The 22,316-nt window shown below is 34.3% G+C and overlaps 3 protein-coding genes across 4 annotated transcripts in view; 2 read left to right on the forward strand and 1 right to left on the reverse strand.

Annotated features, from left to right (window-relative positions):
- LOC105455776 (glutamine synthetase 2 cytoplasmic-like) overlaps positions 1–15,730 on the forward strand; it is a 35,293-nt gene extending 19,563 nt beyond the window's left edge. For both annotated transcript variants that reach the window (XM_011699361.1, XM_011699360.1), the window contains exons 2-4: positions 8,935–9,125; positions 10,708–11,156; positions 11,474–15,730. In XM_011699361.1, coding sequence (XP_011697663.1) covers positions 8,942–9,125; positions 10,708–11,156; positions 11,474–11,950 — 1,110 coding nt within the window. In that variant the 5' untranslated portion in view covers positions 8,935–8,941 and the 3' untranslated portion in view covers positions 11,951–15,730. The remainder of the gene's footprint in view (positions 1–8,934; positions 9,126–10,707; positions 11,157–11,473) is intronic.
- Positions 15,731–16,189: 459 nt separating this feature from the next.
- Positions 16,190–18,315, reverse strand: LOC105455777 (surfeit locus protein 1). The gene is made up of 5 exons (XM_011699362.1): positions 17,933–18,315; positions 17,394–17,515; positions 17,119–17,316; positions 16,817–16,987; positions 16,190–16,691 (listed from the first exon to the last, which is right to left on the reverse strand). Exons 1-5 carry the CDS (start codon positions 18,134–18,136, stop codon positions 16,478–16,480), a joined length of 909 nt encoding a protein of 302 aa, XP_011697664.1. The 5' UTR covers positions 18,137–18,315; the 3' UTR covers positions 16,190–16,477.
- Positions 18,316–18,624: 309 nt separating this feature from the next.
- LOC105455778 (60S ribosomal protein L14) lies at positions 18,625–20,863 on the forward strand. Its single transcript, XM_011699363.1, has 4 exons — positions 18,625–18,718; positions 19,367–19,468; positions 20,126–20,320; positions 20,643–20,863. Exons 1-4 carry the CDS (start codon positions 18,716–18,718, stop codon positions 20,829–20,831), a joined length of 489 nt encoding a protein of 162 aa, XP_011697665.1. The 5' UTR covers positions 18,625–18,715; the 3' UTR covers positions 20,832–20,863.
- Positions 20,864–22,316: the final 1,453 nt, after the last annotated feature.

A 22,316-nucleotide genomic window follows, 5' to 3' on the forward strand; every position in this document is an offset into this window, starting at 1 on the left:
TTAATTTTTATTAGATAAAATTGTTAAATTTTTTTCGAGAATTATTTCAAGCTGTTTTAATTGTAATATAAATTAAATATATAAATTATAATAATAATTACTACCTATATATATATCTATTTTTTTTTTAGTAAAATAATTTCTGAATATTTTTTGCACAACTTTTGAAATATTTCTTAGAATATTTTTCTGTCTTCCGTTTCTGAAGTTTATATTTTCAAACTGAAATTTTTTCAAGCGATAACAAAAGTATTTAGCGATGTGCTTTATGACACATATCTCCACTCTTTTGTTTGACATTTAAGTCGTCTTTTTTACATTTTGTCGTTCTTTACATACACAGAAATGTCGCTCGTAAATTAATCGTAAAAGAAAACCGTCGTAAATCATTACTTGAAAATAAGAGATAAAAATATATTTCCGGTCTTAAACTGATGTACAACAATACGTAATCGTAAAGCTATAATTTACTTAAGATAATAACATGGGAGACAGAAAAAGCTAACATATCAACAGCTTTGCGTATAACAGCCTGATATTGACGTCGTTGTGGTGCATTGCTCGTAAATGATTGCGCACTACTGTTAGAACGAGGAGTTACGGCAATAGGCGATTTTGTGAGATTAATGATCCCGTGGTTAATGGAATGTGGCCAAAGTTAAGGTCGGCAGCCGCGAAGCTTTCGCTTCATTACAAAGCAAATTTATAATGAACACGAATGGAAAGGACAGAACTTAACATAATGTTACATAAAGTACGTGAATTCCTTGCATATGTTAATGCCTAATAAACAGGATATTAATCTAAGTAAAATACATAAAGTAAAAGAGATATGTAATTAAAATAATTAAAATAACCTGACGAAAACAATAGCATGAGTAATGAGAACAATAAAAGAAAATATTCCGGTAAACGAAATCATTTAAATGACATTAAATTACAATTTGCGTGTGATAAAGTTAAATAATAAATTATATTAAAGAAAGGAATCATTTTCTTTATACAAACAGCGCAATAAGAACAATACTAATACATTCAAATCGAGCAATACATAAATATAAATAATACATAAATTGGCACAGTTATTTGCGCTATTTCTGTACCATCATTTGAATTTGAATATTCCTTATGCGCCCGTTTCAGGAAGATACATTCAATGGCATTCTTTGTGTGAAAACCTCAATTGTATTGATTCGACATATATACAGCTTTTTGAAGGAAGGTCTCGTCGAGGTCGTTTATACGCAGCGTTCGAATTATTTATAATTTCTGCTTCCCGCACGTATCATTTATAGAATGTCGCGATAACACGTTGCTATTTTTACACGACGATTTAGCGTCGACTGAACCAAAATTTTCAATACTGGTCTGCACTATTGAAATGCATTATGCATTTCGTCAAAAAAAGAATCATCTCTCGGAGTCGAAACTCCGTAACGGAATTACGGAATCTCGGATAATTCTCTGATATTTAAATGTCAAAGCCGGAACGAATGGAAGTAGGTGCTCCGCAGCAACTATAGCCGGATTAAATTTCGAATAAATCATGCGCCGCTCTCAGCGTGAGTGTCTCTACTGTATGCATGTATAAGAATGTCTTCTCAGAAAGAATTTCTGATAACGAGGAGAAAAATATTCTTGACGATTTAATGTTATCGCAATCTTAATATCGCAGAATAAAAATAAAACAATATTAAGATTACATCAATAATTTCTATTATTCTCTCTCGAATTAAGTAAAATTAATTGATTATCTTGAGACAAGAGTAACACAAATTTAAGTTTATATATTCTTACGAGATCAGAATAAATCTTTATCCGATTATAACGTACGATGGCGCCATAATATTTAATGCAAAATTGATATGCGATCATCTTTCACTCAACTCTTTATTCTAATTTTAAGAAGTTTCCATGTAAGAGTAAAATATTCTTCTCTCAATAATAAATATGATTGATGTCTCTATATCGATTTTATTTTATAATAGCATTGGATTCAGAAATCTTATCTGTGGGTGCAGTATATATATGTAACCCTCGTTAAGAAGTCATTTTCCTCTTTCGCAAGTCTTCTGTTAAAGGAGAAAGGCTTCCGATATCATTTTACAAAAACTAGACTCACGGAATACTGATAACAATGATAACAGAAATAAAAGTAAAAAACAACTTGCTATAAAAATTAAATATTGTCGAACAAAATCAAATGAAAGAGAGAATTAATGGAACACAAATAAAATGAAAAGATTAGGATATAATCTATACTGATATATTCGAGAGTATTTATCTATTGTTACTTTTATATAAGACAAATTTAATGGAGCTCCTAATTCGTGCGAACGCTAACGACATCATATCAAGAGTAAATTAGTCAGCGTTGATACGAGATCTTTAACAATATTAGAAATGTGAAAAACAAATCGAAGATACCAGCACATTAGATAACACAGTAAATAAAATCAATGTAAGCTTAATATAATAAATTAAATGTAAAACGTGTAAGTCGCGTTTACATTTATATTAAGCTTATATTGATTATATTCGTTTTTTATTATCTATGTTGGAATCTTTAATAATATATATTTATATGTAAGGCAACACGACGAAAAGCTTTGCCAGTTACAACAACACGCAACATTTTGTTCATTGATATGATGAAACGTTAGCAATATTGACCGTAGAAACACAAGAAATAATGTGTCACATTAAAACTTTTCGAAGCTAACAATCGTCAACTTTGAGAAATCTTATCTCCGAAACTGACAAGAGGCAATATAATGAAGAGTGAATTATGTATTTCTAAGAAATTTTCTCGAACCAGTAATTCCGAGAGAAGTATGTCGATTCGTATCGCGACGTCTTATGTGCGGAAAATACCGCGATAACAAATCGAACGTTTGATAAGGAGGGTACGTCAGTGGGTCTTTTATCGCTATTTTTCGCTCCGTCGACGAGATGCCTCTTCGTTCACATCGAGAGATGATATTTCTTTCATTTTTTGTGTTAGTTAAAGAGAGCGCGATCAGACTTTACTACGGATTCCAGGACTTGGTCGTGTTATATGCACGTACATCGTACATACATCAAGGAGGTCAAGGACGGCTTCGTCCGAAGTAGGCTTCCGCGCCTTCTTTCACCTCATCATATATATATTTTTTTATTATCTTTTTGTCCGTTTCATCTGTTCGTCCCAGATGCTTTCTTCATACAGCGATTAACCTGTCGCGGAAACAAGTAAATTATACGTTTAATCCAGGCTGACCTTATTTGCGCGCGAGTCGTTAAATGCGCGATGCACGTAATGCGAAAAATTTAGCCACAAAACCTCTCGCGAGGCTCTTTTCGCGGCGAACCGTATCCGTATTTCTATGTGAATTAAGAGAAATCGCGAATATCCCCGATTATTATATCCAACATGAAATTATAATTATTTAAATTATTATTTATAACATATAACAAAATATTTTATTATGCGGAATTAATTATAAAATATTGTCTAACTATTACAGGTTTTTTAAAATTAAGATTATAACTTGAATCTTGAGAAATATCTCATAATTTGTATTGCTCTTCTAATATCAATATTATAATATTTATGGAGGTTTTTCAATTTCAATTTCTAAATATGTTTGAATTGTAATTGATGGGTTTCCTTCAAAGTGCTTATAAAAGAAATGAAATAGTAACGGATCAAAGCTTATCGCTGAAACTTGATGAAGTCAACACTTCGATGCCACAGAACGTGTAAATAAACATAGTAATTATCCTAATGGCGACAAATTTTTATCGTTTTGCTTTTCGAGTTTAAATGCCGGCAAAACTTGCAAAGAAATATTGACAGCCGAATCATGCGAAAATTCAAATATGTCACAGTGCCCTGGTATATGTGTAGTCATCGCACGAAATGTGTTGGGGAATAAAGCCGAAATGCTGAACAAAAGAAACTATAAATACACGACGATGTAAACGACCGCGGTTAGCATTCGAGGATTTCTTTCTTCAGCATGTCATGTTTACTCTCTTAACATATTCTCGATATTTTCATGCAAACTTCTAGGACACCGTGGAAAATTTTTGCTTTTTCCGATTTTAACACTTTGTTTAACACTTTGACCGTCATATTTGGGAGGGAGAAATAATGCGTAAAATTTGCAAAGTTTATTATTCATTTATGGATGATATATAATTTTTTCTCCAATTTAAAATAACTTTATTAAAAATTTAAGACGTTAAAGAATATATAATATAAATTATATTAAGGCATTGAAGAAGCAATAAAGTATTGAAACAAATGTACTATAGATTTATTAAGCTCAATGCCGAGATCAACTTGACAATCAAAGGGTTAAAAAGTAAGAGAATTAAAGAAGCGCTTAAATCTCTGGCGCGCGTATCGGGCTAATTGTAAGACGCTAATATATAGCTATAATGTAGATGGTATATCATATTTTTTCGTGACATCACTTTCTGTCCGCGTGTCCAGATACGCGAGCGATATGACGCATTAACGCGCACGTGCGTACTATTGGCCACTTATGGCAAAACAACGGACTCTGGATGGAGCAAAGGTCGCTGATCGTCACGAATACGTTCACCCTGCATCCACGCGAGTTCAGCAGGAAGTACATTAACCTCCGCACTTATTTTCATCCTTCAGTCTTTCTCCGAGCTCGTAGATTATGAGAGAAAATGAAAAATTCGTATATGTGAAAAGGAACATTACTGTATGTACAAAGAAGATAAAGATAAATTATCACTGACGCAGGAAAACGGACATTAACTAGGGCTATTTTGACAGCTTTTTTTTTCACAAAGCATATAATAAATGAAAATCGATCGATATATGTATACACAACAATAATAGATACATTACAAGCCCGTTAGGTCAAAGCGGTGTCCAATAATATTTTTACAAAAGTTATATTTATAATTTACATTGATTGTAAATTCTTAATTAAATATATTTAATGAGAAGTCGATTACAAATCGATTTTAATTAAACGTTTAATTTTAATATAAAAAATGTTTTACAAATAACAAATATAAATTCATTAATAAAGAATATAAAGTTTTTATTATAGAAAGTACGTATTACGCGTTTGATTTGAATTTCTGAAAACTGTCACAATTTTTATTGCTCGTAAATAAAATACTGTAAATACAAGCTTGGGATATCGTAAATTACATTGTATTAGTGACTATTAGATTGTAATAAGTATAAATCAGATTTACCGCCTATTTACGGTTCAGAATTTTTTAACACATGAAAAATTGCACTTGTCTGACTGTCAATTGCATCTCAGACCTTCGATTGGTTTTACAATCGTCTCGCAACAAAAGTAGGTCAACACTTGCTAAGCATTTAATTCATCGATTGAATGATTAAGATGATTTGTACATATATATTGCATAAAAGTGACTTCTTGATCGCACGTGACCGAAGATAACCCACCGTTCAATTTTTCCCTTGTCTGACAGTCCTACATAATATATACAAGATGTATCACGTAAACTTCAGGGAGAAACTTTTAAGAGTAAAAAGTAGATCAATTCCGATACAAGTAGAAATCTCTAAACGATCGAATTAACACGATCCGCGATACTTCTTGCCTGAACGTCAGCAGCTATTAGAAACGATATATTCATCGAGAGAGATAATCTCTCGCAATTCCACGAGATGAATCAGATATAAATTATAAATCTTGATTTCCAGATAGTTCGTTCTTGACTTAGCTACTCGTAGATCGTCTTTAGAATAACGATCGTGTATTACCGCAGGCGTTTCTAGCGACGATTAAAGACGCGTGGCACTAATTATGTAATTTCGGAATGACGTAATTTTACACGGTTATATTAATCGCCGGGAAGATACCGCAGCGTCGCATCGACTCTCTCCAAATTAAGGTCAAAGTTCATCCGTAACGTGTGTCTGTACCATAGACTTATAAGAAAGTCTATGGTCTGTACCAAACTGCCGACGCGCGTCGGTATCAGACCCCCGAAACACATCAGCCAGAACATTAATTACTATACGCTAACACTGTTCGGCACATACTGTCCCACTACTCATTAGTAGGAAATTCAATCTTAAATATATTAACAAGATTAATTCGAAAAGTACAAATAAAGTTTGTACGAAATTAAACGAGAAATACGAGACTCGTAAACCGTGTAAAATAAATTGCATTTAAAACAGAAGTTTCAACCTCATTCAATTTATTCTTTTGCAAAAAGTCATGCGCTTTTAGTCGTATATTTGAGAACTGTGTTAAATTTAAAGTTAATATTAAATTTTAAAATTAAAATAAATTTTCTTAATTAAAAATCAAAATTTACACCAAGTTGTTCTAACAATAAGTTGCGAAAATTAAGTCGCGATACTGCATTCCCGATTCTATTAGATCTTTTTTTTACGTGTATTCGATCTTTTTTAACAAGATAACAATATACGAGGATAAACAGATAAACAGACACAAAAAATATAGGAAGTAGGAGAATTGATGAATCGCGATTATTGTAGAATCGTGTGTTATCTATCGAAAACAATTTTTATATGGCTCCCGAACGTGTGTGTCTTATCTATAAATCAGAGATAAATGTATCTGCAAGAATAGCAACATTTCGGACCCGGGCATTCGATCACGATCAACAAATGAATTACGCAATCGCGCCGGATAAGACGTTGTACAAAAAGGCATTCAGCCTTGCCGAAACGATGGTTCAAAGTCGAAAATTTTCCGCTCGATCGATCGTTTCGATCACTTCCCACTCCTGTGATGCGACTTTTATGGCATCGGACCTTGATTACACACGTATACGACAGACATAGGTGTTTGGATCTTAATAACGCTTTGTATTCACGCGATCATGTTTTCGAAGAAGGACGTTCGAAAAAGCAAAGTAAAAAGTATTATTAATTAGCGATATAAATTCAAATGCATGTCGCTTTATAAATATAATCTGAGAATACAAAAGAAATCGCTTTGTTGAAAAGAAAAAAGAAAAATTCCGATATCGTCCAATACCAGAGAAAAATATCTGTTTTATTTTGAGACATAAAAATTCCATTGATAGAGCGGAAAAAAACCTTATGCTGGCGAACCACGGAAAGTACCACAGATTATATTTATCGCTCCAAACGTTTATGGAAATCGAGCTGTCAAATGTTCTGGGACCAAAAAGATTACACGAAACGGGAGATTTCCAAAAGAGATGTTTCTCGACCTCTCTGTCTCCGCCGCTTATCGATCGCTCGGGGAATCTTTCCGTGAAGTGTTTTTTTCGGTAAGGAACCAGAGGAAATATCCCGCCGTGTCGCGCCTCCGCGACGGCCGTGCCGCGCCGGGAGGAGACTAGGAGAGCCGCGACCGCGACGGCACGCACGCCTCGCGTGCTCCGCGCGTGAAGCCCCTGTATGTGGGCGCACCTATCTTTTTCACGGCACCACCACAATTAAAGCCTTTCCTCCACGCGTGCGTTCGCGCGCGTTGCATCCGTATCGCGTATGCGGTACGCGCGTCACGCCGCCGCGTCGCCGCGACGATCGAGGCCGGGCAACGGCGCGACGCGACGCGCCACGCGGTCGCGTTAAGCCTGTTTTCCACGGTGTGCCGTTTTCCGGGAAGTCTGCGCCGCGACACATGCCGATGAAATGAATACTTTGGCTCGAAAGCAATTCTCTTTGCGGTCCAAAGTCGATGCAAAATTCGCTCAAATCTAACATCAAGATCAAGCTTAAAAATACAAAACTTGATGCAGATTTATATAATAAAAGAGATTATAAAAAAATTAATAGAACTAATATAAATAAATGTGTGATTTTATTTTTTACAATATCATTTTTTATGTAGAACGATATAAAATTGTAAATTATACAATGATAGACACGTGAACATTGCATGCAATTATCAAAATTATTGGATAAATACTGTAAAAACTGTTTCTGAGCACAAATATTAATCGTAACACGAATATCTAATCAATAATTACTGAGCATAGATTGCATCCGGGGATGAATTTAAAAGAATGTTAGAATATTAGATACAGAAAAGTTTTTGAACAAAAAATTGCTTTTGGTAATCTATATATTAAAAGGAATTTTTCAAAAAGAAAGTCTCAATTTACAATCTGACAGATCACTTTTTATATCATGCATATGCCTCGAGCTTAATTTTAACAAATAATGTTGAATATGTATTGCCGTAGCCCTTATGTCATTGTTATCTTTATTATTTATATACTTTGATTTTTATCGTAACGAAAACATACATATTACATGAGACGAATAATATTTTAAACGTGACAATAGTCGACGTGTGAAGTCATTTTTTAACGCATCTTGACTTGTTCCCATAATAGTGAGTACATGAACTCTCGTACTTCGAGATTGTTATACATTAATCTCGAGTCATTAAAAAATTTTCAATATTATTATTAATACAGATACGTTTGCTTTCAATCTGGAAATTGGAAGCCCATCTCACACAACACAAATTGCGGAATATACAATAACGTCTATTAGCGGAATAGATTACTGATATTGGTGTATTAATATATTACTCTTTGCTGAAGAAAAGAAGCCTTCTCTGAAGGCCGAAACATTCCCATAAACATTTTTACATGCAGCAGAGGCGTGCGTACTGGATAATCGTATTAAGTTTCAACAAAGCAGTTTAGGGCATATATTTATACTCTTTCTTTCTAAAATAAGCCAAGGAATATTCCTTTCAATTTTTTGTTACTTAGAAATTACGCTGTATATATCTATATTGTTAAAGAAAAAGAGAAATCATGTCTCTCGATTCGAGATAATTTAATTAACACTTCACGAGATTATCTCTTTTCTAATTCTTATACCGTCTTTGTTATGCGAAAGATGGTTGGAAAGAAAGTTTGTATTTCCATTTAATCACATCAATGTTCTTCTTTCTATTACAGTACCACTATGTCGCGAAGCATGCTGAAAGATTCGCCGAATGCGGCGTTGGACAAGACCCTGTTGCAGAAGTATCTTGATCTGCCGCAACCGGAGAATGCGATTCAAGCGAAGTATATCTGGATCGACGGTACGGGCGAAGGATTACGTAGCAAGACCAGAACCCTGAACTTTGTACCGAAACATCCGGCTGGTAAGTGCATCACGCGTATTAATAATACAATAAATTAAAAATTGTGTTGTACCCGAATTAATTTTGTTCGGTAATCACAAGCCTTATAAGATGAAGCTTTATTTATGTTTATAGTTTTTTCTTTTCGCTTTTTCCTGTATCCAATTCCAATTTCTCTATTCTAGATCTAAGTATATTACTTTTTACATACAATATATACAATTAATACCATCTTAAATTGTCTACCTACTTTTGTAGTATCTTTAATACAAATTTTTTCTGCAATTATCCTTTTAAGTAAAGTAATTGGCTTATCAGATTTTGAATTCCTTAATATCTTGATATTTCCGATTATAACGAATTTTTTAATAAAAGAAACGTCTCTTCTCAAAAGGAAAAAATTGCTTTAACTATTAAAGTTCTTCGTGAGAGGTAAGAATGTTTCATTGAGGAAACATCTCTCTTCGAGAGGAGAGAATCTTTTATTAAAGATGACTCATTCGCGTGATCAAGTATCTCTAATTGCCTTGCAATCGAATGATTTTCCATAAATTTCAATGGGACATTGATGCACGAGTAGCCGGGATTCGATCATTCAATTCGATCGTTATCGCTCTGCCATCATCCATTCGCGATTTTACGATGCGTCACAAAGAAGCGATTCCGTAAAAATCTAATAATATCCTGTAATAAAACAGTAAAATATCACATTCACCATCACTTGATACTGAAATTTTTATTACAGAAATTAATTATCGCGTAACCAACAGTATGAGATTACCGCTCGTCAGAACTCTGCAGCAGTAAAAGTCCTAATTTAATACGCGTGACTGATGAAGGAGTAATAAAAATTTAAGCCATATTCACCTCGTGTTATAATAGTTACGAAAAGCGTTTATTTTCAAAAGGGAATAATATTATTTAACATCATTTTTGTATAATATTTGTTACTAAAAACCAGAATTTACGGAAGTGAATTTTATTTTTACAATATGATAGACACCTTTGAATAATTGATAAAAATTCTTTATGACTGATTATTCCGAAATATAATGCAGATATCATTACTTTTGCATCATGTGACGCTGTTATTCATTTATTGAAGGTATAAATTTTGAAAATAAATCAAAGCTTATTATAGATTATATATATTAAATTAATTGCATTAAATATTGATGACTATATTAATAAATATAATGACTTTTTCTTGAATAAAACTTCGATGAAAAATTAAATGCCACGGATAAAATCAATGAATATCAGATAGATGAGAAAATCCAGTTTCTTAATCGATAGATTTCGGAGAGAAAATAAATTTGAATATTTTATTAGAATATCGGTTTTTTAAAGATTTTTACATTCAAAGTTTAATTTGAGAATTTATTCTTCAGAATTAAGGATTAATTATTGAAATATTTACTATTAATCGAAATTAAAAGTTAGTAATAATTTATTTTTCATGAAATTGGTTGCGGGAAATTTTAACTGTAGAAAATAATCGAGTTGCAATCTTGCTAATAATAAGAAGCCCCAGCAAATGCGACCTGCTTAATAACTCATCTCAGTTTCTATGCGGAATATCAGACTCAATTATCTTTTCCAGACCTGCCAACGTGGACTTACGACGGCAGCTCGACGTACCAGGCCGACGGTGCCAACAGTGACATATTCCTCTACCCGGTGGCGATTTACAACGATCCCTTCCGCCGCGGCAGCAACAAGCTCGTGCTATGCGACACCTACTACAGCGACAAGACGCCAACGAAATCGAACAAGCGATACCGCGCGAATCAGGCGATGGAGACCATCAAGGATCAGGAGCCCTGGTTCGGCATCGAGCAGGAATACACTCTCTTGGATTTCGACGGTAGGCCGCTCGGCTGGCCCAAGAATGGTTTCCCGGGCCCACAGGGTCCCTATTACTGCGGCGTCGGCGCCGACAAGGTAATCGGCCGTGAGATCGTCGAGGCCCACTACCGGGCCTGCCTCTATGCCGGAGTGAAGCTCGCGGGGACCAACGCCGAGGTGATGCCCTCGCAATGGGAATTCCAGGTGAGTAATTGAAGCCGATAACAGAAAACGAAGGGAATGCGTGCAGCGTTCATATAATCCGGAGTCTATATCTTTCCTCGATAACAACCGGACGAAAAATCAGCTTACAGATTAAGTTGCGACAATCTAATCAGACAATATAAACTCGAATGAATTTAATTGAAGATCTACAGCTTTACTTTACTGCAAATTTAATTTATGAACTTTGCACAAAACTCGAGACTGCTGGCAGAGATTTAATTTATAAAGTTCTCTCGCGGGAAAAAAATATCTCCTACGAAGAGTTATTATCGTGCCTCTTTTTACTATGGATCCAGGTGGGACCGTGTTCCGGCATCAACGCCGGAGACGATCTGTGGATCGCCCGATTCATTCTGCACCGCGTCGCCGAGGAGTACGGCGTGATCGTGACCCTGGACCCGAAACCGGTGGACGGCTCGTGGAACGGCGCCGGTGCCCACACCAACTTCTCGACGAAGGGGATGCGCGGCGAGAACGGCATCGCCGAGATCGAGAAGGCGATCGACAAGCTCAGCAAGCAGCACCTCAGGCACATCCAGGCGTACGATCCGCGCGGAGGGAAGGACAACGAGCGCAGGCTGACCGGCAAATGCGAGACGAGCAATATCCATGACTTCAGCGCCGGGGTGGCCAATCGTAACGTCAGCATCCGCATTCCCCGTGGCGTCGCCGAGGAGAAGAAGGGCTACCTGGAGGACAGGAGGCCCAGCAGCAACTGCGATCCCTACGCCGTCTGCGACGCCCTGGTCCGCACCTGCGTGCTCAACGAATAATAAAAACGCCGCGCGACGAGGGCGACGAGAGCGCGTGTGGAAGACACACCGGACCGCATACACGCACACACCCGCATACACACCTGGAGCGTACAATTACTCGTAGAACTTAGAATCCCGTCTGTTTCCCTCGGAACGACGATTAATCACTGAATTCAATCGGAAAAGTAAACGAAATTTTGAGCATCTTCAACATCTTAAGTATCATTCGAGACATTTAACTATATAATATATAACAGGTTCTACAAAAACAAAATTCGCAGGGCACATTAATTCGGCAGGGCATTGAAAGAGAATCGACGTTTGGCCAGTTAGTGTTACAAAAGATTGATTCGATTCTCGTTCGCTGTTCACATTACGTATAAGATATTGTTTAGAGAAGGTCATTTGTGATGAATTTGTTTGGATTGTCGATGCAGCTCGGCCGTATTCATAGTCAGGATATAAATAATAAGGTAATTTTAAGATGAGCTTGTAATTATAATTGCGACATGTTATTGTTCAAGTTATCGCGTTAAATCCCTTCCTAAAGTTCATCTTTTTATAGATTTTATAACGTCATTTTAGAAAGGCAGCGTAAGAATAAGTAAGGAGAATGAGGAAGTTTATAGTTACACGTTATTCGATAATAGTATACGAAATAAAATACAATATATAAAAAACAAATAATCGAATTGACGAAAGGAAACGGCACATTAATTTTCACACATGTACTGAGCTCTTTTGCGCGCATGAAACTATTGAATAATGGAATAAATCGTGAGAGAAAAAGTCGACGTTTTTAGAAACGAAATTTAGCCACAAAATTTTAATTATTATATTTTTCAACATATTTTATAATCACAAACAAATACAGAAAAGCCCTATGTACGCCCAAGGCTAGAGCAGCCGAGGCTAGTCGGTGTCCAATAATATTTTTTATTATTTTTAAATTTCAGGTATAGTAAATGTCGTGTCGATTTCTTTCTTTTAAGTAATTGTTGACACTTTATAATGTTCAATTTTTTTATAAAGTAAACTTGACTGTCATTATGTTTAACTTTATTGTTTATTAACTCTACTATCGACAGGTTTGTTTTTAAATTTGAATGGTGATGCGAATTTAAATAGTGTCGTATATAAATTCACACACATAAACACATATAAAAAAAAATAGATATATAATATACACAAGGTATATAGTGTACATATAATCGCGTTTATATAATATACGTTTATGCAGTCGCTTATAAATTATACACATATATATTTTATGATATTGTATGTACATATCATATATATTATATGAATTATAAGCCACTGAACTAAGATGCACATAATCAGAACAAACTGATTTATCAAAATAATGCTTTATGTTTGGTATCAAATTGTTGAATATTTTATGAATCAGGCGTTTATGTTATACGTAACTATATATTTATGTTATAACTTTACGTAACTGTATGTAATTGCATATATTGTAGGTAAATATGTTGTAATTACTGTACATTAATCAAATAGCGTTTAGGAGGAAAAATAAAAAAAACAAGCTACTCTTATTTATTCCAAATAAATAGTGTATTAGGGGAAGGCAAGCAAAATTGTTTAATGTATGAAAACCTCTAGAAAACATTTTAAAACGTTTCACAAGTATTTGTTATTTTATATTGAAAGCAATGGCGCATATAAAATAAAGTAGCAAGAAATCAAAGTTTTTATAATAAACACCTTTATTACTAACTAAATTAGTATTCTTACATCCTTGCCTCAAGTGTTGAGTTAATTGAAATAATATTTTGCTAAACATTATTTTTATTAAGAAATGTACAGTAATTACAGGACTGATATATAATTCATGATAAAGAAAGAACTTTTTATCTCTTCTAGAGAAACGTGATATTTAAATTGTAGTTTTGCCTTCTGCAGAAAATATACCATTTGCGGATATTAAAAATATATCTAAAAAAAAGACGCGAAGAGAATCATATCGAATATATTCTTGTTATTAAATTAGGAATAAGACTAACTCGAGAAAAACAAGATAAATCTTCGCGGGAATTATGTTTTCGATTTAAATCTTGACTACAAATACGGCCTAGAAAACATATAGCCACTGAATCGATTCCGATAGTTTCGTTCATTCGTATTTAATCTGAGAGAATCGTGTTCAGTGTCATTAAATTCTCAGCTTCACTTGCATAAAAAAATCACATCGAACTTCGAAGCAGATCCATTTAGCACTTGTCAACGCTAAAATATCCAATCTGTCATCTGATTCTGAATTTTATAATGCTACACGTGAAAATCGCGATTCGATATAATTGATCAAGAAGCGGAGATAATTTAGATGCGTGCGAAATTTAATCTAGACGGCAAGATATGAGACAGATGGTTTAAGTGTGCGTGAAGGATGCTGAATAAGAGCACATCCATCGAAACATCCTCCTAGAAATGCGTACGTTTCTATTACAGAGCTAATTAGTAATCGTATACAGCACGTTCCATTGTATAGTTCGACATCGATACTTTCAAAACGAAGAACAACGCCGTCCAATGTTCGTTCTTCGTTATTCAGTCAGATAAGAGCCCGCGCGATCGTCGATGCTCTCGAGCGGATCTCCGCGAAGGATCGCCCGACGAGTATACGGATGATATTCGAAACTCGCAACGCGCAACGCATGTGTGAAGTTGGAAGAAGTTACTGATAAAAATGTGTAGTACAATGCGAAAGTAGTATATAAGGACCGTATCCTTAGGGATACGCGAGGGATCAATAAAGGGGTGTGACGATCGACCGCCAAGGGGATCGACTCGCGACTTGCCTTCTTCGCGGCGTTCTCGCGAGAACGTCGCGAGAACGTCGCACGAGCAGTATATCTAGCAAATATCTAGGAAGTTAGCGCAATTAATAACGTTTAAGAGAGTTTATTATTTCGTAAGTTTAAGGCGAGATTATATGTAGGTTTACGGAGTCGGAAAAAAAAAACGTACGCGGTGTCTCGCGAAGAAAGTCGACCGCGCGCCGACCGTTGCCAAAGCGAGAGTTCGGGGGCGCGACAGTTAAATTTTTAGAGGATTATAAAAAACGTATATTATAACATAATTGTTAAATAAAGAGATTTTATCTTTCCGCCGTTCTCAAATTTTTTTTAAATTCGAATCTTCAGCCGAAATATATGTAACGGCGAAGTTGAGCGGTCCATTCTTATTTCTTCTAAGGAGCTAATCCCGAAAAATTGGAATTCCACCCTCTTCTCCCGAGACACTTCGCGTACGATTGAAATACGTACGTAATAGTATTTTTACGCCAATCCTCGAGACCGAATATCCCATATATGTGTAAGAGAGCGATGCTTTATATATCAATGTGCTTGAACTGATTTAAGGACATCACATCGATATCCCGCGACAATAAAGTATACGGATATCCCGCTTCGCAAAACAATGAACACAAATAACGACGTAATGAACACCAATGAAACAAAAAATGTTAATCATATAATGAAATTTCGTCGGTTTATCGGTTTATCGGTTTGACGAGAACTCTTCACTCCGAAATATCAACGAGATGCAATCGATTAAGAAATCTCATTTTCAATACTTTAAGACACACGACTTTCACACGGAATAGTTTTAAATATGAAACTAGTTCAGTATCTAATTTAATTAAAGAAACCTAATTTAATTATATAATCGAACAAAATATCTCAATTGTCTATAATAAATTTATAAAAATTTGTAAAAAAAAATGCGAATTGTGTAAGCACAAAAACGAACTTTAATGAAAGAATTATTTTACTATTACTATCTTCTTCATTACGCCCTGACAGTCTTGCTAGTCCCCCTCGATCGCTTTTCTATATAATTACTATTATTATCAATGTTATCATTATTATTATTGTACGATGTGTATATATATATATATATATGTATATATATATATATATATATATATATATATACATAAACGATCGATGTAATTTATATATTGTATATTTTCATACTTGTATAAAGATATTTTTTATGCCGACGTTCGTGGAAGTATGTTGTATACCATGACCATCGTTAACGATATTGTTAGCGTTGGCTTGTAGCGATCGCTGTTATAGTTATCATTACTGTTGTTGTTGTTGTTAATAATAGGGAAAAGCGGTGAGATCTTTTTTCCCGGGGGAGCAATTAGACGATACTTCTTTTCTAGAGAATGGAACACGTTCACAATTGTTACGTTTACGAAATAAACAAATTCTATAAATTACGTTTTTCTTTCCAGTTTCGCACCCGTTCATTTCGCACAAGTTTCAGCAACATCGTTTCATTTGAATTTTCCATAAAGACGTGAAAAAAAAAATAAAATAAAATATACAATCGGAATTAGGATACGAATTGTAAGAAATGTATAATCGCAATTAAAAAATAATTATGACATATATTATTACATAATTATATGTAATAATTATAATATACATATAATTACATATAATTTCTATATTCTCTTTTGTGTTTGCATATATATCAAGTAAATATCTAACTACACTTTAAAGAAGTTTAAAGAAGAGGTAATTTCTGTACAAACTGTCGGAACCACATGTAGCTCGTGCAGGCAGACAATGAGTACCAAGTGATTATATAACTCAGGTGTTCGTTCCTTAAATTTACTTTCGTCTGGCCTCCGATCGGACCTTGAGGAGTACCGTACTCGGCCAATAATTCTATGTACACGGGCTCTGCTTCTGCTACCTTTGCCATCGCATCTATATCTCTGGAACAGATATTCACGTTTGATTTTTTTTTTATATAATAAAAAACATCGCTTCTTACAATTATTAAAGATTTTTTTAATTTTAATATTCAAACGAATGTGATAGAATAACTATGCGTCTCTACCTGAAATGCCATACACCTTTTGAAGGAGTATTGTCAGGCACAAACGGCGGTCGCTTTTCGGTCGCTCTGATAACGCCGACAATTTCTACGGGATCTGTAATCCTATTTGCCATTTTGAACGTTGAGCGATCACTTTTAGGAATCCAACCACGATTCACCATGATAGTCACGCTAAGATCAAGAAAGAATTCTAAATTAATTCTATTAGTAAGTCAGAATATTCAAAAGTATTACGAGTTTTGTTCTTGTTCATAATTTTTTTTTAATCCGAAATTTAATTTTTAATCAGAAGGCATAATTACTCCTGATCCTCCAGTTTGAAAGGTGTAATCACGTAATATCCTGTGCTTCCTTTGCGTGAAAATATTCCGCCACCTTTCTCGCTAACAGCCTGCCCATTGAGAATCAGGCTTCTTGGTCCTATCAAAAATTCTCTTTCATATAAAAATTTGCCCCTCACTTTCATACGATAATATTCCTTGTCTTTTAATTCACTTAAGCTAAAATGAAATGCTTCTGTCAGACACTTGCAATGAAATAATGCTCACAATATGATAATGTAATATCATAATCTTACCTGGACGGCAAATCGATTGGCTCTGCTGCAGTGCGTTGTTTTAGAGTTTCTATTAGATCCAACTTCCACCATAATCTCTTAATTTGCCATGTGCCGAGTGCAAAAGTGGCGATAGGTACTCCCTAAAAAAATACAGAGATTGCAACGTGCGAAAATTAAATTTCAAAACTATTAACAAAATCTAGCAGTTTTCTAAATTTTCAAAACATTGTATATATAAAGATTTTTTGCATAAATTTTATCATTTTATTTTTTATCATACTTGTATATAAAATATTGCAGTCTCAATATATCTATACGTATAATATATAAAATTATTTGAACTTTTGTATCTAAATTTAACTTTCTATTTCTATGTGCACATACAAAAAAAATTATATATATTTTATAATATTATCTAATAAAATATACTTTGTATTAAACATTATTTGATTTATAAATTTTTATCTGTATTATTGTAAATATATACTTTTTTATAATATTATGATATACGACAGAATTTTAAAATAATAGATAATTTTGTTTGTAGCATTACTTGCCAACAAGCAATATCCGTATAGTCCAGTTTTTTCCTCCGATTTTGTATATCTACTCGTCTCGATGGCCTTAGGCCTCTTCAGCTTTATATCACCGCTCTTACATCTCGCTTGCGTGTTTATATTACCGAATAACGGCACGTGCGATCTTCTATCGAGAGCGCATTTCGCACCTCTCGAAACTCCAAATATCTTTGTCAAATTCATATTTCACTTTCAGTTATATATAAAACAAAAATAATAAGCGAAATCTTGCGTTTTTTTAATTGTAAACGTTTTTAATTGTAACTGTCACAGAATGTCATTGTTACACGCAAAGTTTCATCGTGCCGACAATACTCAAGCCCGATCTTCGGCAACGAAGGAGTAGAACAGCTGATGCCGGAGTTCGTAAAGTTAAAAAAAAAATCCAACGCGGAAATGTTGCATTATGGGAAATTCATATTGCGTGCAATGTCCAGTCCACCAATGAGAGGACTTGTTTTCCAAGGACAAGTGTCATCGATTTAAAGTTCGTAGAAACACGATTATTTATTGATTATAGAAATGATGACGGTCGTTTCGAAATAACAATTATTCCAGAACTTTTGAGAATTACGATTAATCAGTTATATACGGCATTTTTACGAGGCGTTTTGAATACGCCATTAGGTCGCCCCCGAGGAAAAATCCCTATGAAATCCCTTGAAGTAGGGATATTCATTACTCGACGAAGTGCGTGGCAGCAATAAGCGACCTCGGTTTATCCGGTCTTCTGTCGCATGGTTCTTTCGCTTCCGGAGAATCATGGTGAGTGAATAGTGCTCGCAGATTTATCGAGTAACGGTCGCGTAAAATCGTAGTAAATGGCAATCCGATAAATATTCCGCTATTCCCGCTTCTCTCGCGCGATCACGCTTGCAATTTTTTGTACGAAAACGGTCGCCTCGCGTTGCAAATCACCGCGCGACTTAACCTCGTCGGGCGGGCGTTTTGTCAACCGCATGGTGTGCATCGCCATGGAGTTTCACATGGCACTCCGGACGCGTCTCGCGTTCTCGTAATGGCACGACTCGATACAATATTGTTGTTCATTCGCGCGACAAATTGCCTTCAAATTGCGCTCAAGGAGCTTAAGAAGGAAAACGCATGTTAAGTCGCGTCAGCTTTACGAGCCTTTACGGCAAATTCTCCTTCTATTGATCTTAATTCGGATTCTTCAAAATTCAATGAATATTTTGCATGTTACCGGAACGGAGACTTTCTCGAATTTATTAAACTTAATATTGACCGTATGGAAGTTTTATAATTTGAAGTAACGTGAAATGAACGTAAATTGGAACGCTGCGCATCGTGAAATTTTAATATTACACAATAAGGAATCTATCACTTTTAAAGGTAGATTTAATATAGATTGTAAGAGCTGTCTCAGTAACACCTTGTTTTTTTTTTTAACAGCCGTTCCAGAGGTTCGTGCAGTCTGGCCGTGTGGCCTATGTGAGCGATGGCCTTTATCAAGGCAAACTGATCACTATTGTCGATATCATTGACCAGAATCGGGTAGGGATATTTTTCTCTATTAATTTTTTAACTTTCTTGAAAAAAATTGTAGAATTATATAGTGTCAAACAATTTTTAATAGCCGATACATTGATCGACGACTGCATTTTGATATTTACTGCCAATGCTAAAAAATCTATTGTACAAATATATTGTGCTGTAGATTTTCAGCACTGACGCTGAATATCAGAGGCCGATAATATGTTTGCTGCGTCAAAGTTTATTGTAGTCATTTTTTGATCATGCAGTAAGTTTGCATGAACTACAGTTTTACTCTCGCTGTTCTATATTATAGTGATGCGTTCCGTTTTATGCATGATCAACACATGATGTATTATTTTCTCTTTGTTTGTTGAATATAAACAAGGAGAAAATGATGTATCAAAATGTGCGTTATGCACAAAATGGAGTGCATGCAGTAATTTTCATGTTAAAAATGTTGAATATATACATAAAAACTTAATTTAAACAAGCTTAAAGTGAAGGTATATCCTTATGTTTTTATTACATTATTCTTAAAATGACGAGACAATAATATGATAGGAATTGCCGACTGATATTGGTGATGCTAATTTTTCTTTCTGATGATGTAATTGTAATGCTTATAACAAACTGTTAAGTTCTTTAGATTCTTAAAACCACCTACTCTCTTTTCAGGTTCTAGTCGATGGCCCGTCGTCAGGTGTACCTCGTTGCGAGATGAGACTCAACGAGCTCCACTTGACAAAATTCCGTTTGCGTTTCCCGTTCTCTGGATCCACTCGTGTTGTGCGTAAAGCCTGGAACGCGGCTAATATCAATGAACTTTGGAAACAGACGATGTGGGCCAGAAAAGTTGAAGCTAAGAAGAAGGTATTAAAAGATTTGAGAATTCTTTTATTATGCTAATAACTGATAGTCACTATTTATATCAAATAAATATATTTATTTGATTTATAACAAATGATGCTGATGTACTTTTATATCTTAAGAGAGAAAATATACATATCGAGAAAAATTATGTTTATAAAAAGAGACACTTAAATATGTGATGAACCAGTATTTTTTTGATAGGAAATGCCGTCCGACTTTACTCTGACGATGCTTACTCATTCTGACGATATAGTTGCGACCTCAAAATTAATATACTTTCAAACGACTTATATTCAGTAAAAATATCTATTTTCTGTTTCAGCGTGCGCAACTCAGCGACTTCGACCGCTTCAAGCTGCGCAAAGCGAGGCAAATAAGAAATAAATTGCGAACAGACGCGTTTAACAGATTAAGAAGAAAACCGAAGAAAGTCGCGGACAAAGATGCTGACGCTAAAGATAAGAAAAAAGTGAAAGCTAGTAAGAGCGCAAAAAAGATGGAGAAGAAGTAAGAACATTCTGAATTAAATACAAAATTATTTTATGAGGGTCTTGTTATTCATCATATTCCTTTCGCATGCTATGAAAAATTATTACTGAAAAAACCCATTTGTCTTATTAAGTGGACATTAAGAGAACTATTACATTATAAAATTAAAAGATAAAAAAAAGTAGAAACAAAAAATAAGATCGACACTAATTATCGATATCTATTGCTACATTTTTATCGATTTAAAAGAGTTTAAATTTTCGTGATTTATGGAGTATCGACAATTAAAAGATTGGCTGCATTCAGCAGAAAAAAGCAGCTTAAGCGTTTTGCGCTGAGTTATACTTGAGATTTGAATTGAGATGGATCTCTCTATTCCTCTGGATCTAAAAATATAATCTAATCAACGCGAAGTGCTTATTAAGCTGCTTTTTCTGCTGAACGCAGCCATTTACTGATATCGGGTAATTTATTAACAATTTCGGCACATCCAGTTTTCAATAATCGATAAAGTGACATATTGCTTTTATCAATTGTTGGTATTTTGTTGGTTGGTCCGACACTCTAAAAAAAAAACAAAATTATAATCAAATATGAGGTGGGCCTTTTAAATAAGCAGTTTTTTTTTTTTTTTTTTTTAAGAGAATGCAAACAGAATTTTAAGGAAACGTTTTTTTTAAATTTAATTTCGACCATTTCGACTGTGTTTTACTTTAGACATTTCGTTCGACTTTAATCACAAAGATATCTGTGTATTGATTAATTTCAACTGGGCATTAGTTTAGTAGAAATGCAATATTATAGTTTTGATAAATTTGCAACATTATATATTAAATAAGAATCATTATCACGTGTTTTTGAACAGGAAAAAGACTTAGATATATATAGATATTGAACAAGTAGAAAACGTAATTAGCGATTAATATTTATTTCTAAAACAGTATCCTAAATTATTGTGTCGCACTAGATTTATATATATAAGATTTTATATATATATGTATAATTTATATATATATATATACATATATATATAAATTAATTATATGCCGGATCTATGTACAGCATTAACACTTCGCGTTCCTTATCAAAAGTCCTATAGCGTAACAACTGCACTAGTTAAATCTGTTGTGTCAAATTGAACCTTATTTAAGTCGCCACTGCTCCTACTTAATAAATAGTTATTTCTAAATAAAATAATACAGCTACTTTTAAATAAAACAATAGAATTTAACCCAAATTTGGATTAAATTTAAACTTTTAAATTATTTAACTTCATCGTTTTAGTAAAAAATAACTATTTATTAAGTAGGAGAAGTGGTGACTTAAATATAAGGTTCAGTTTGACACTATATAGATTTAACAGTGTGAAAGAGTCTTTCGAACGACTCTCATTTTACTCTCGCTCGTCATGTCGCGCATGCAGACGTGAAATGCAGGTCAGCTCGCGAATGCAATTTAAGTCGAATTGACTTGTAAATGATGTCAATAATCGTGTGTTCTGTCTTTA

This window comes from Wasmannia auropunctata, unplaced genomic scaffold (genome assembly GCF_000956235.1).
Source record: "Wasmannia auropunctata unplaced genomic scaffold, wasmannia.A_1.0 LD335844.1, whole genome shotgun sequence".
Classification (NCBI taxonomy): domain Eukaryota; kingdom Metazoa; phylum Arthropoda; class Insecta; order Hymenoptera; family Formicidae; genus Wasmannia; species Wasmannia auropunctata.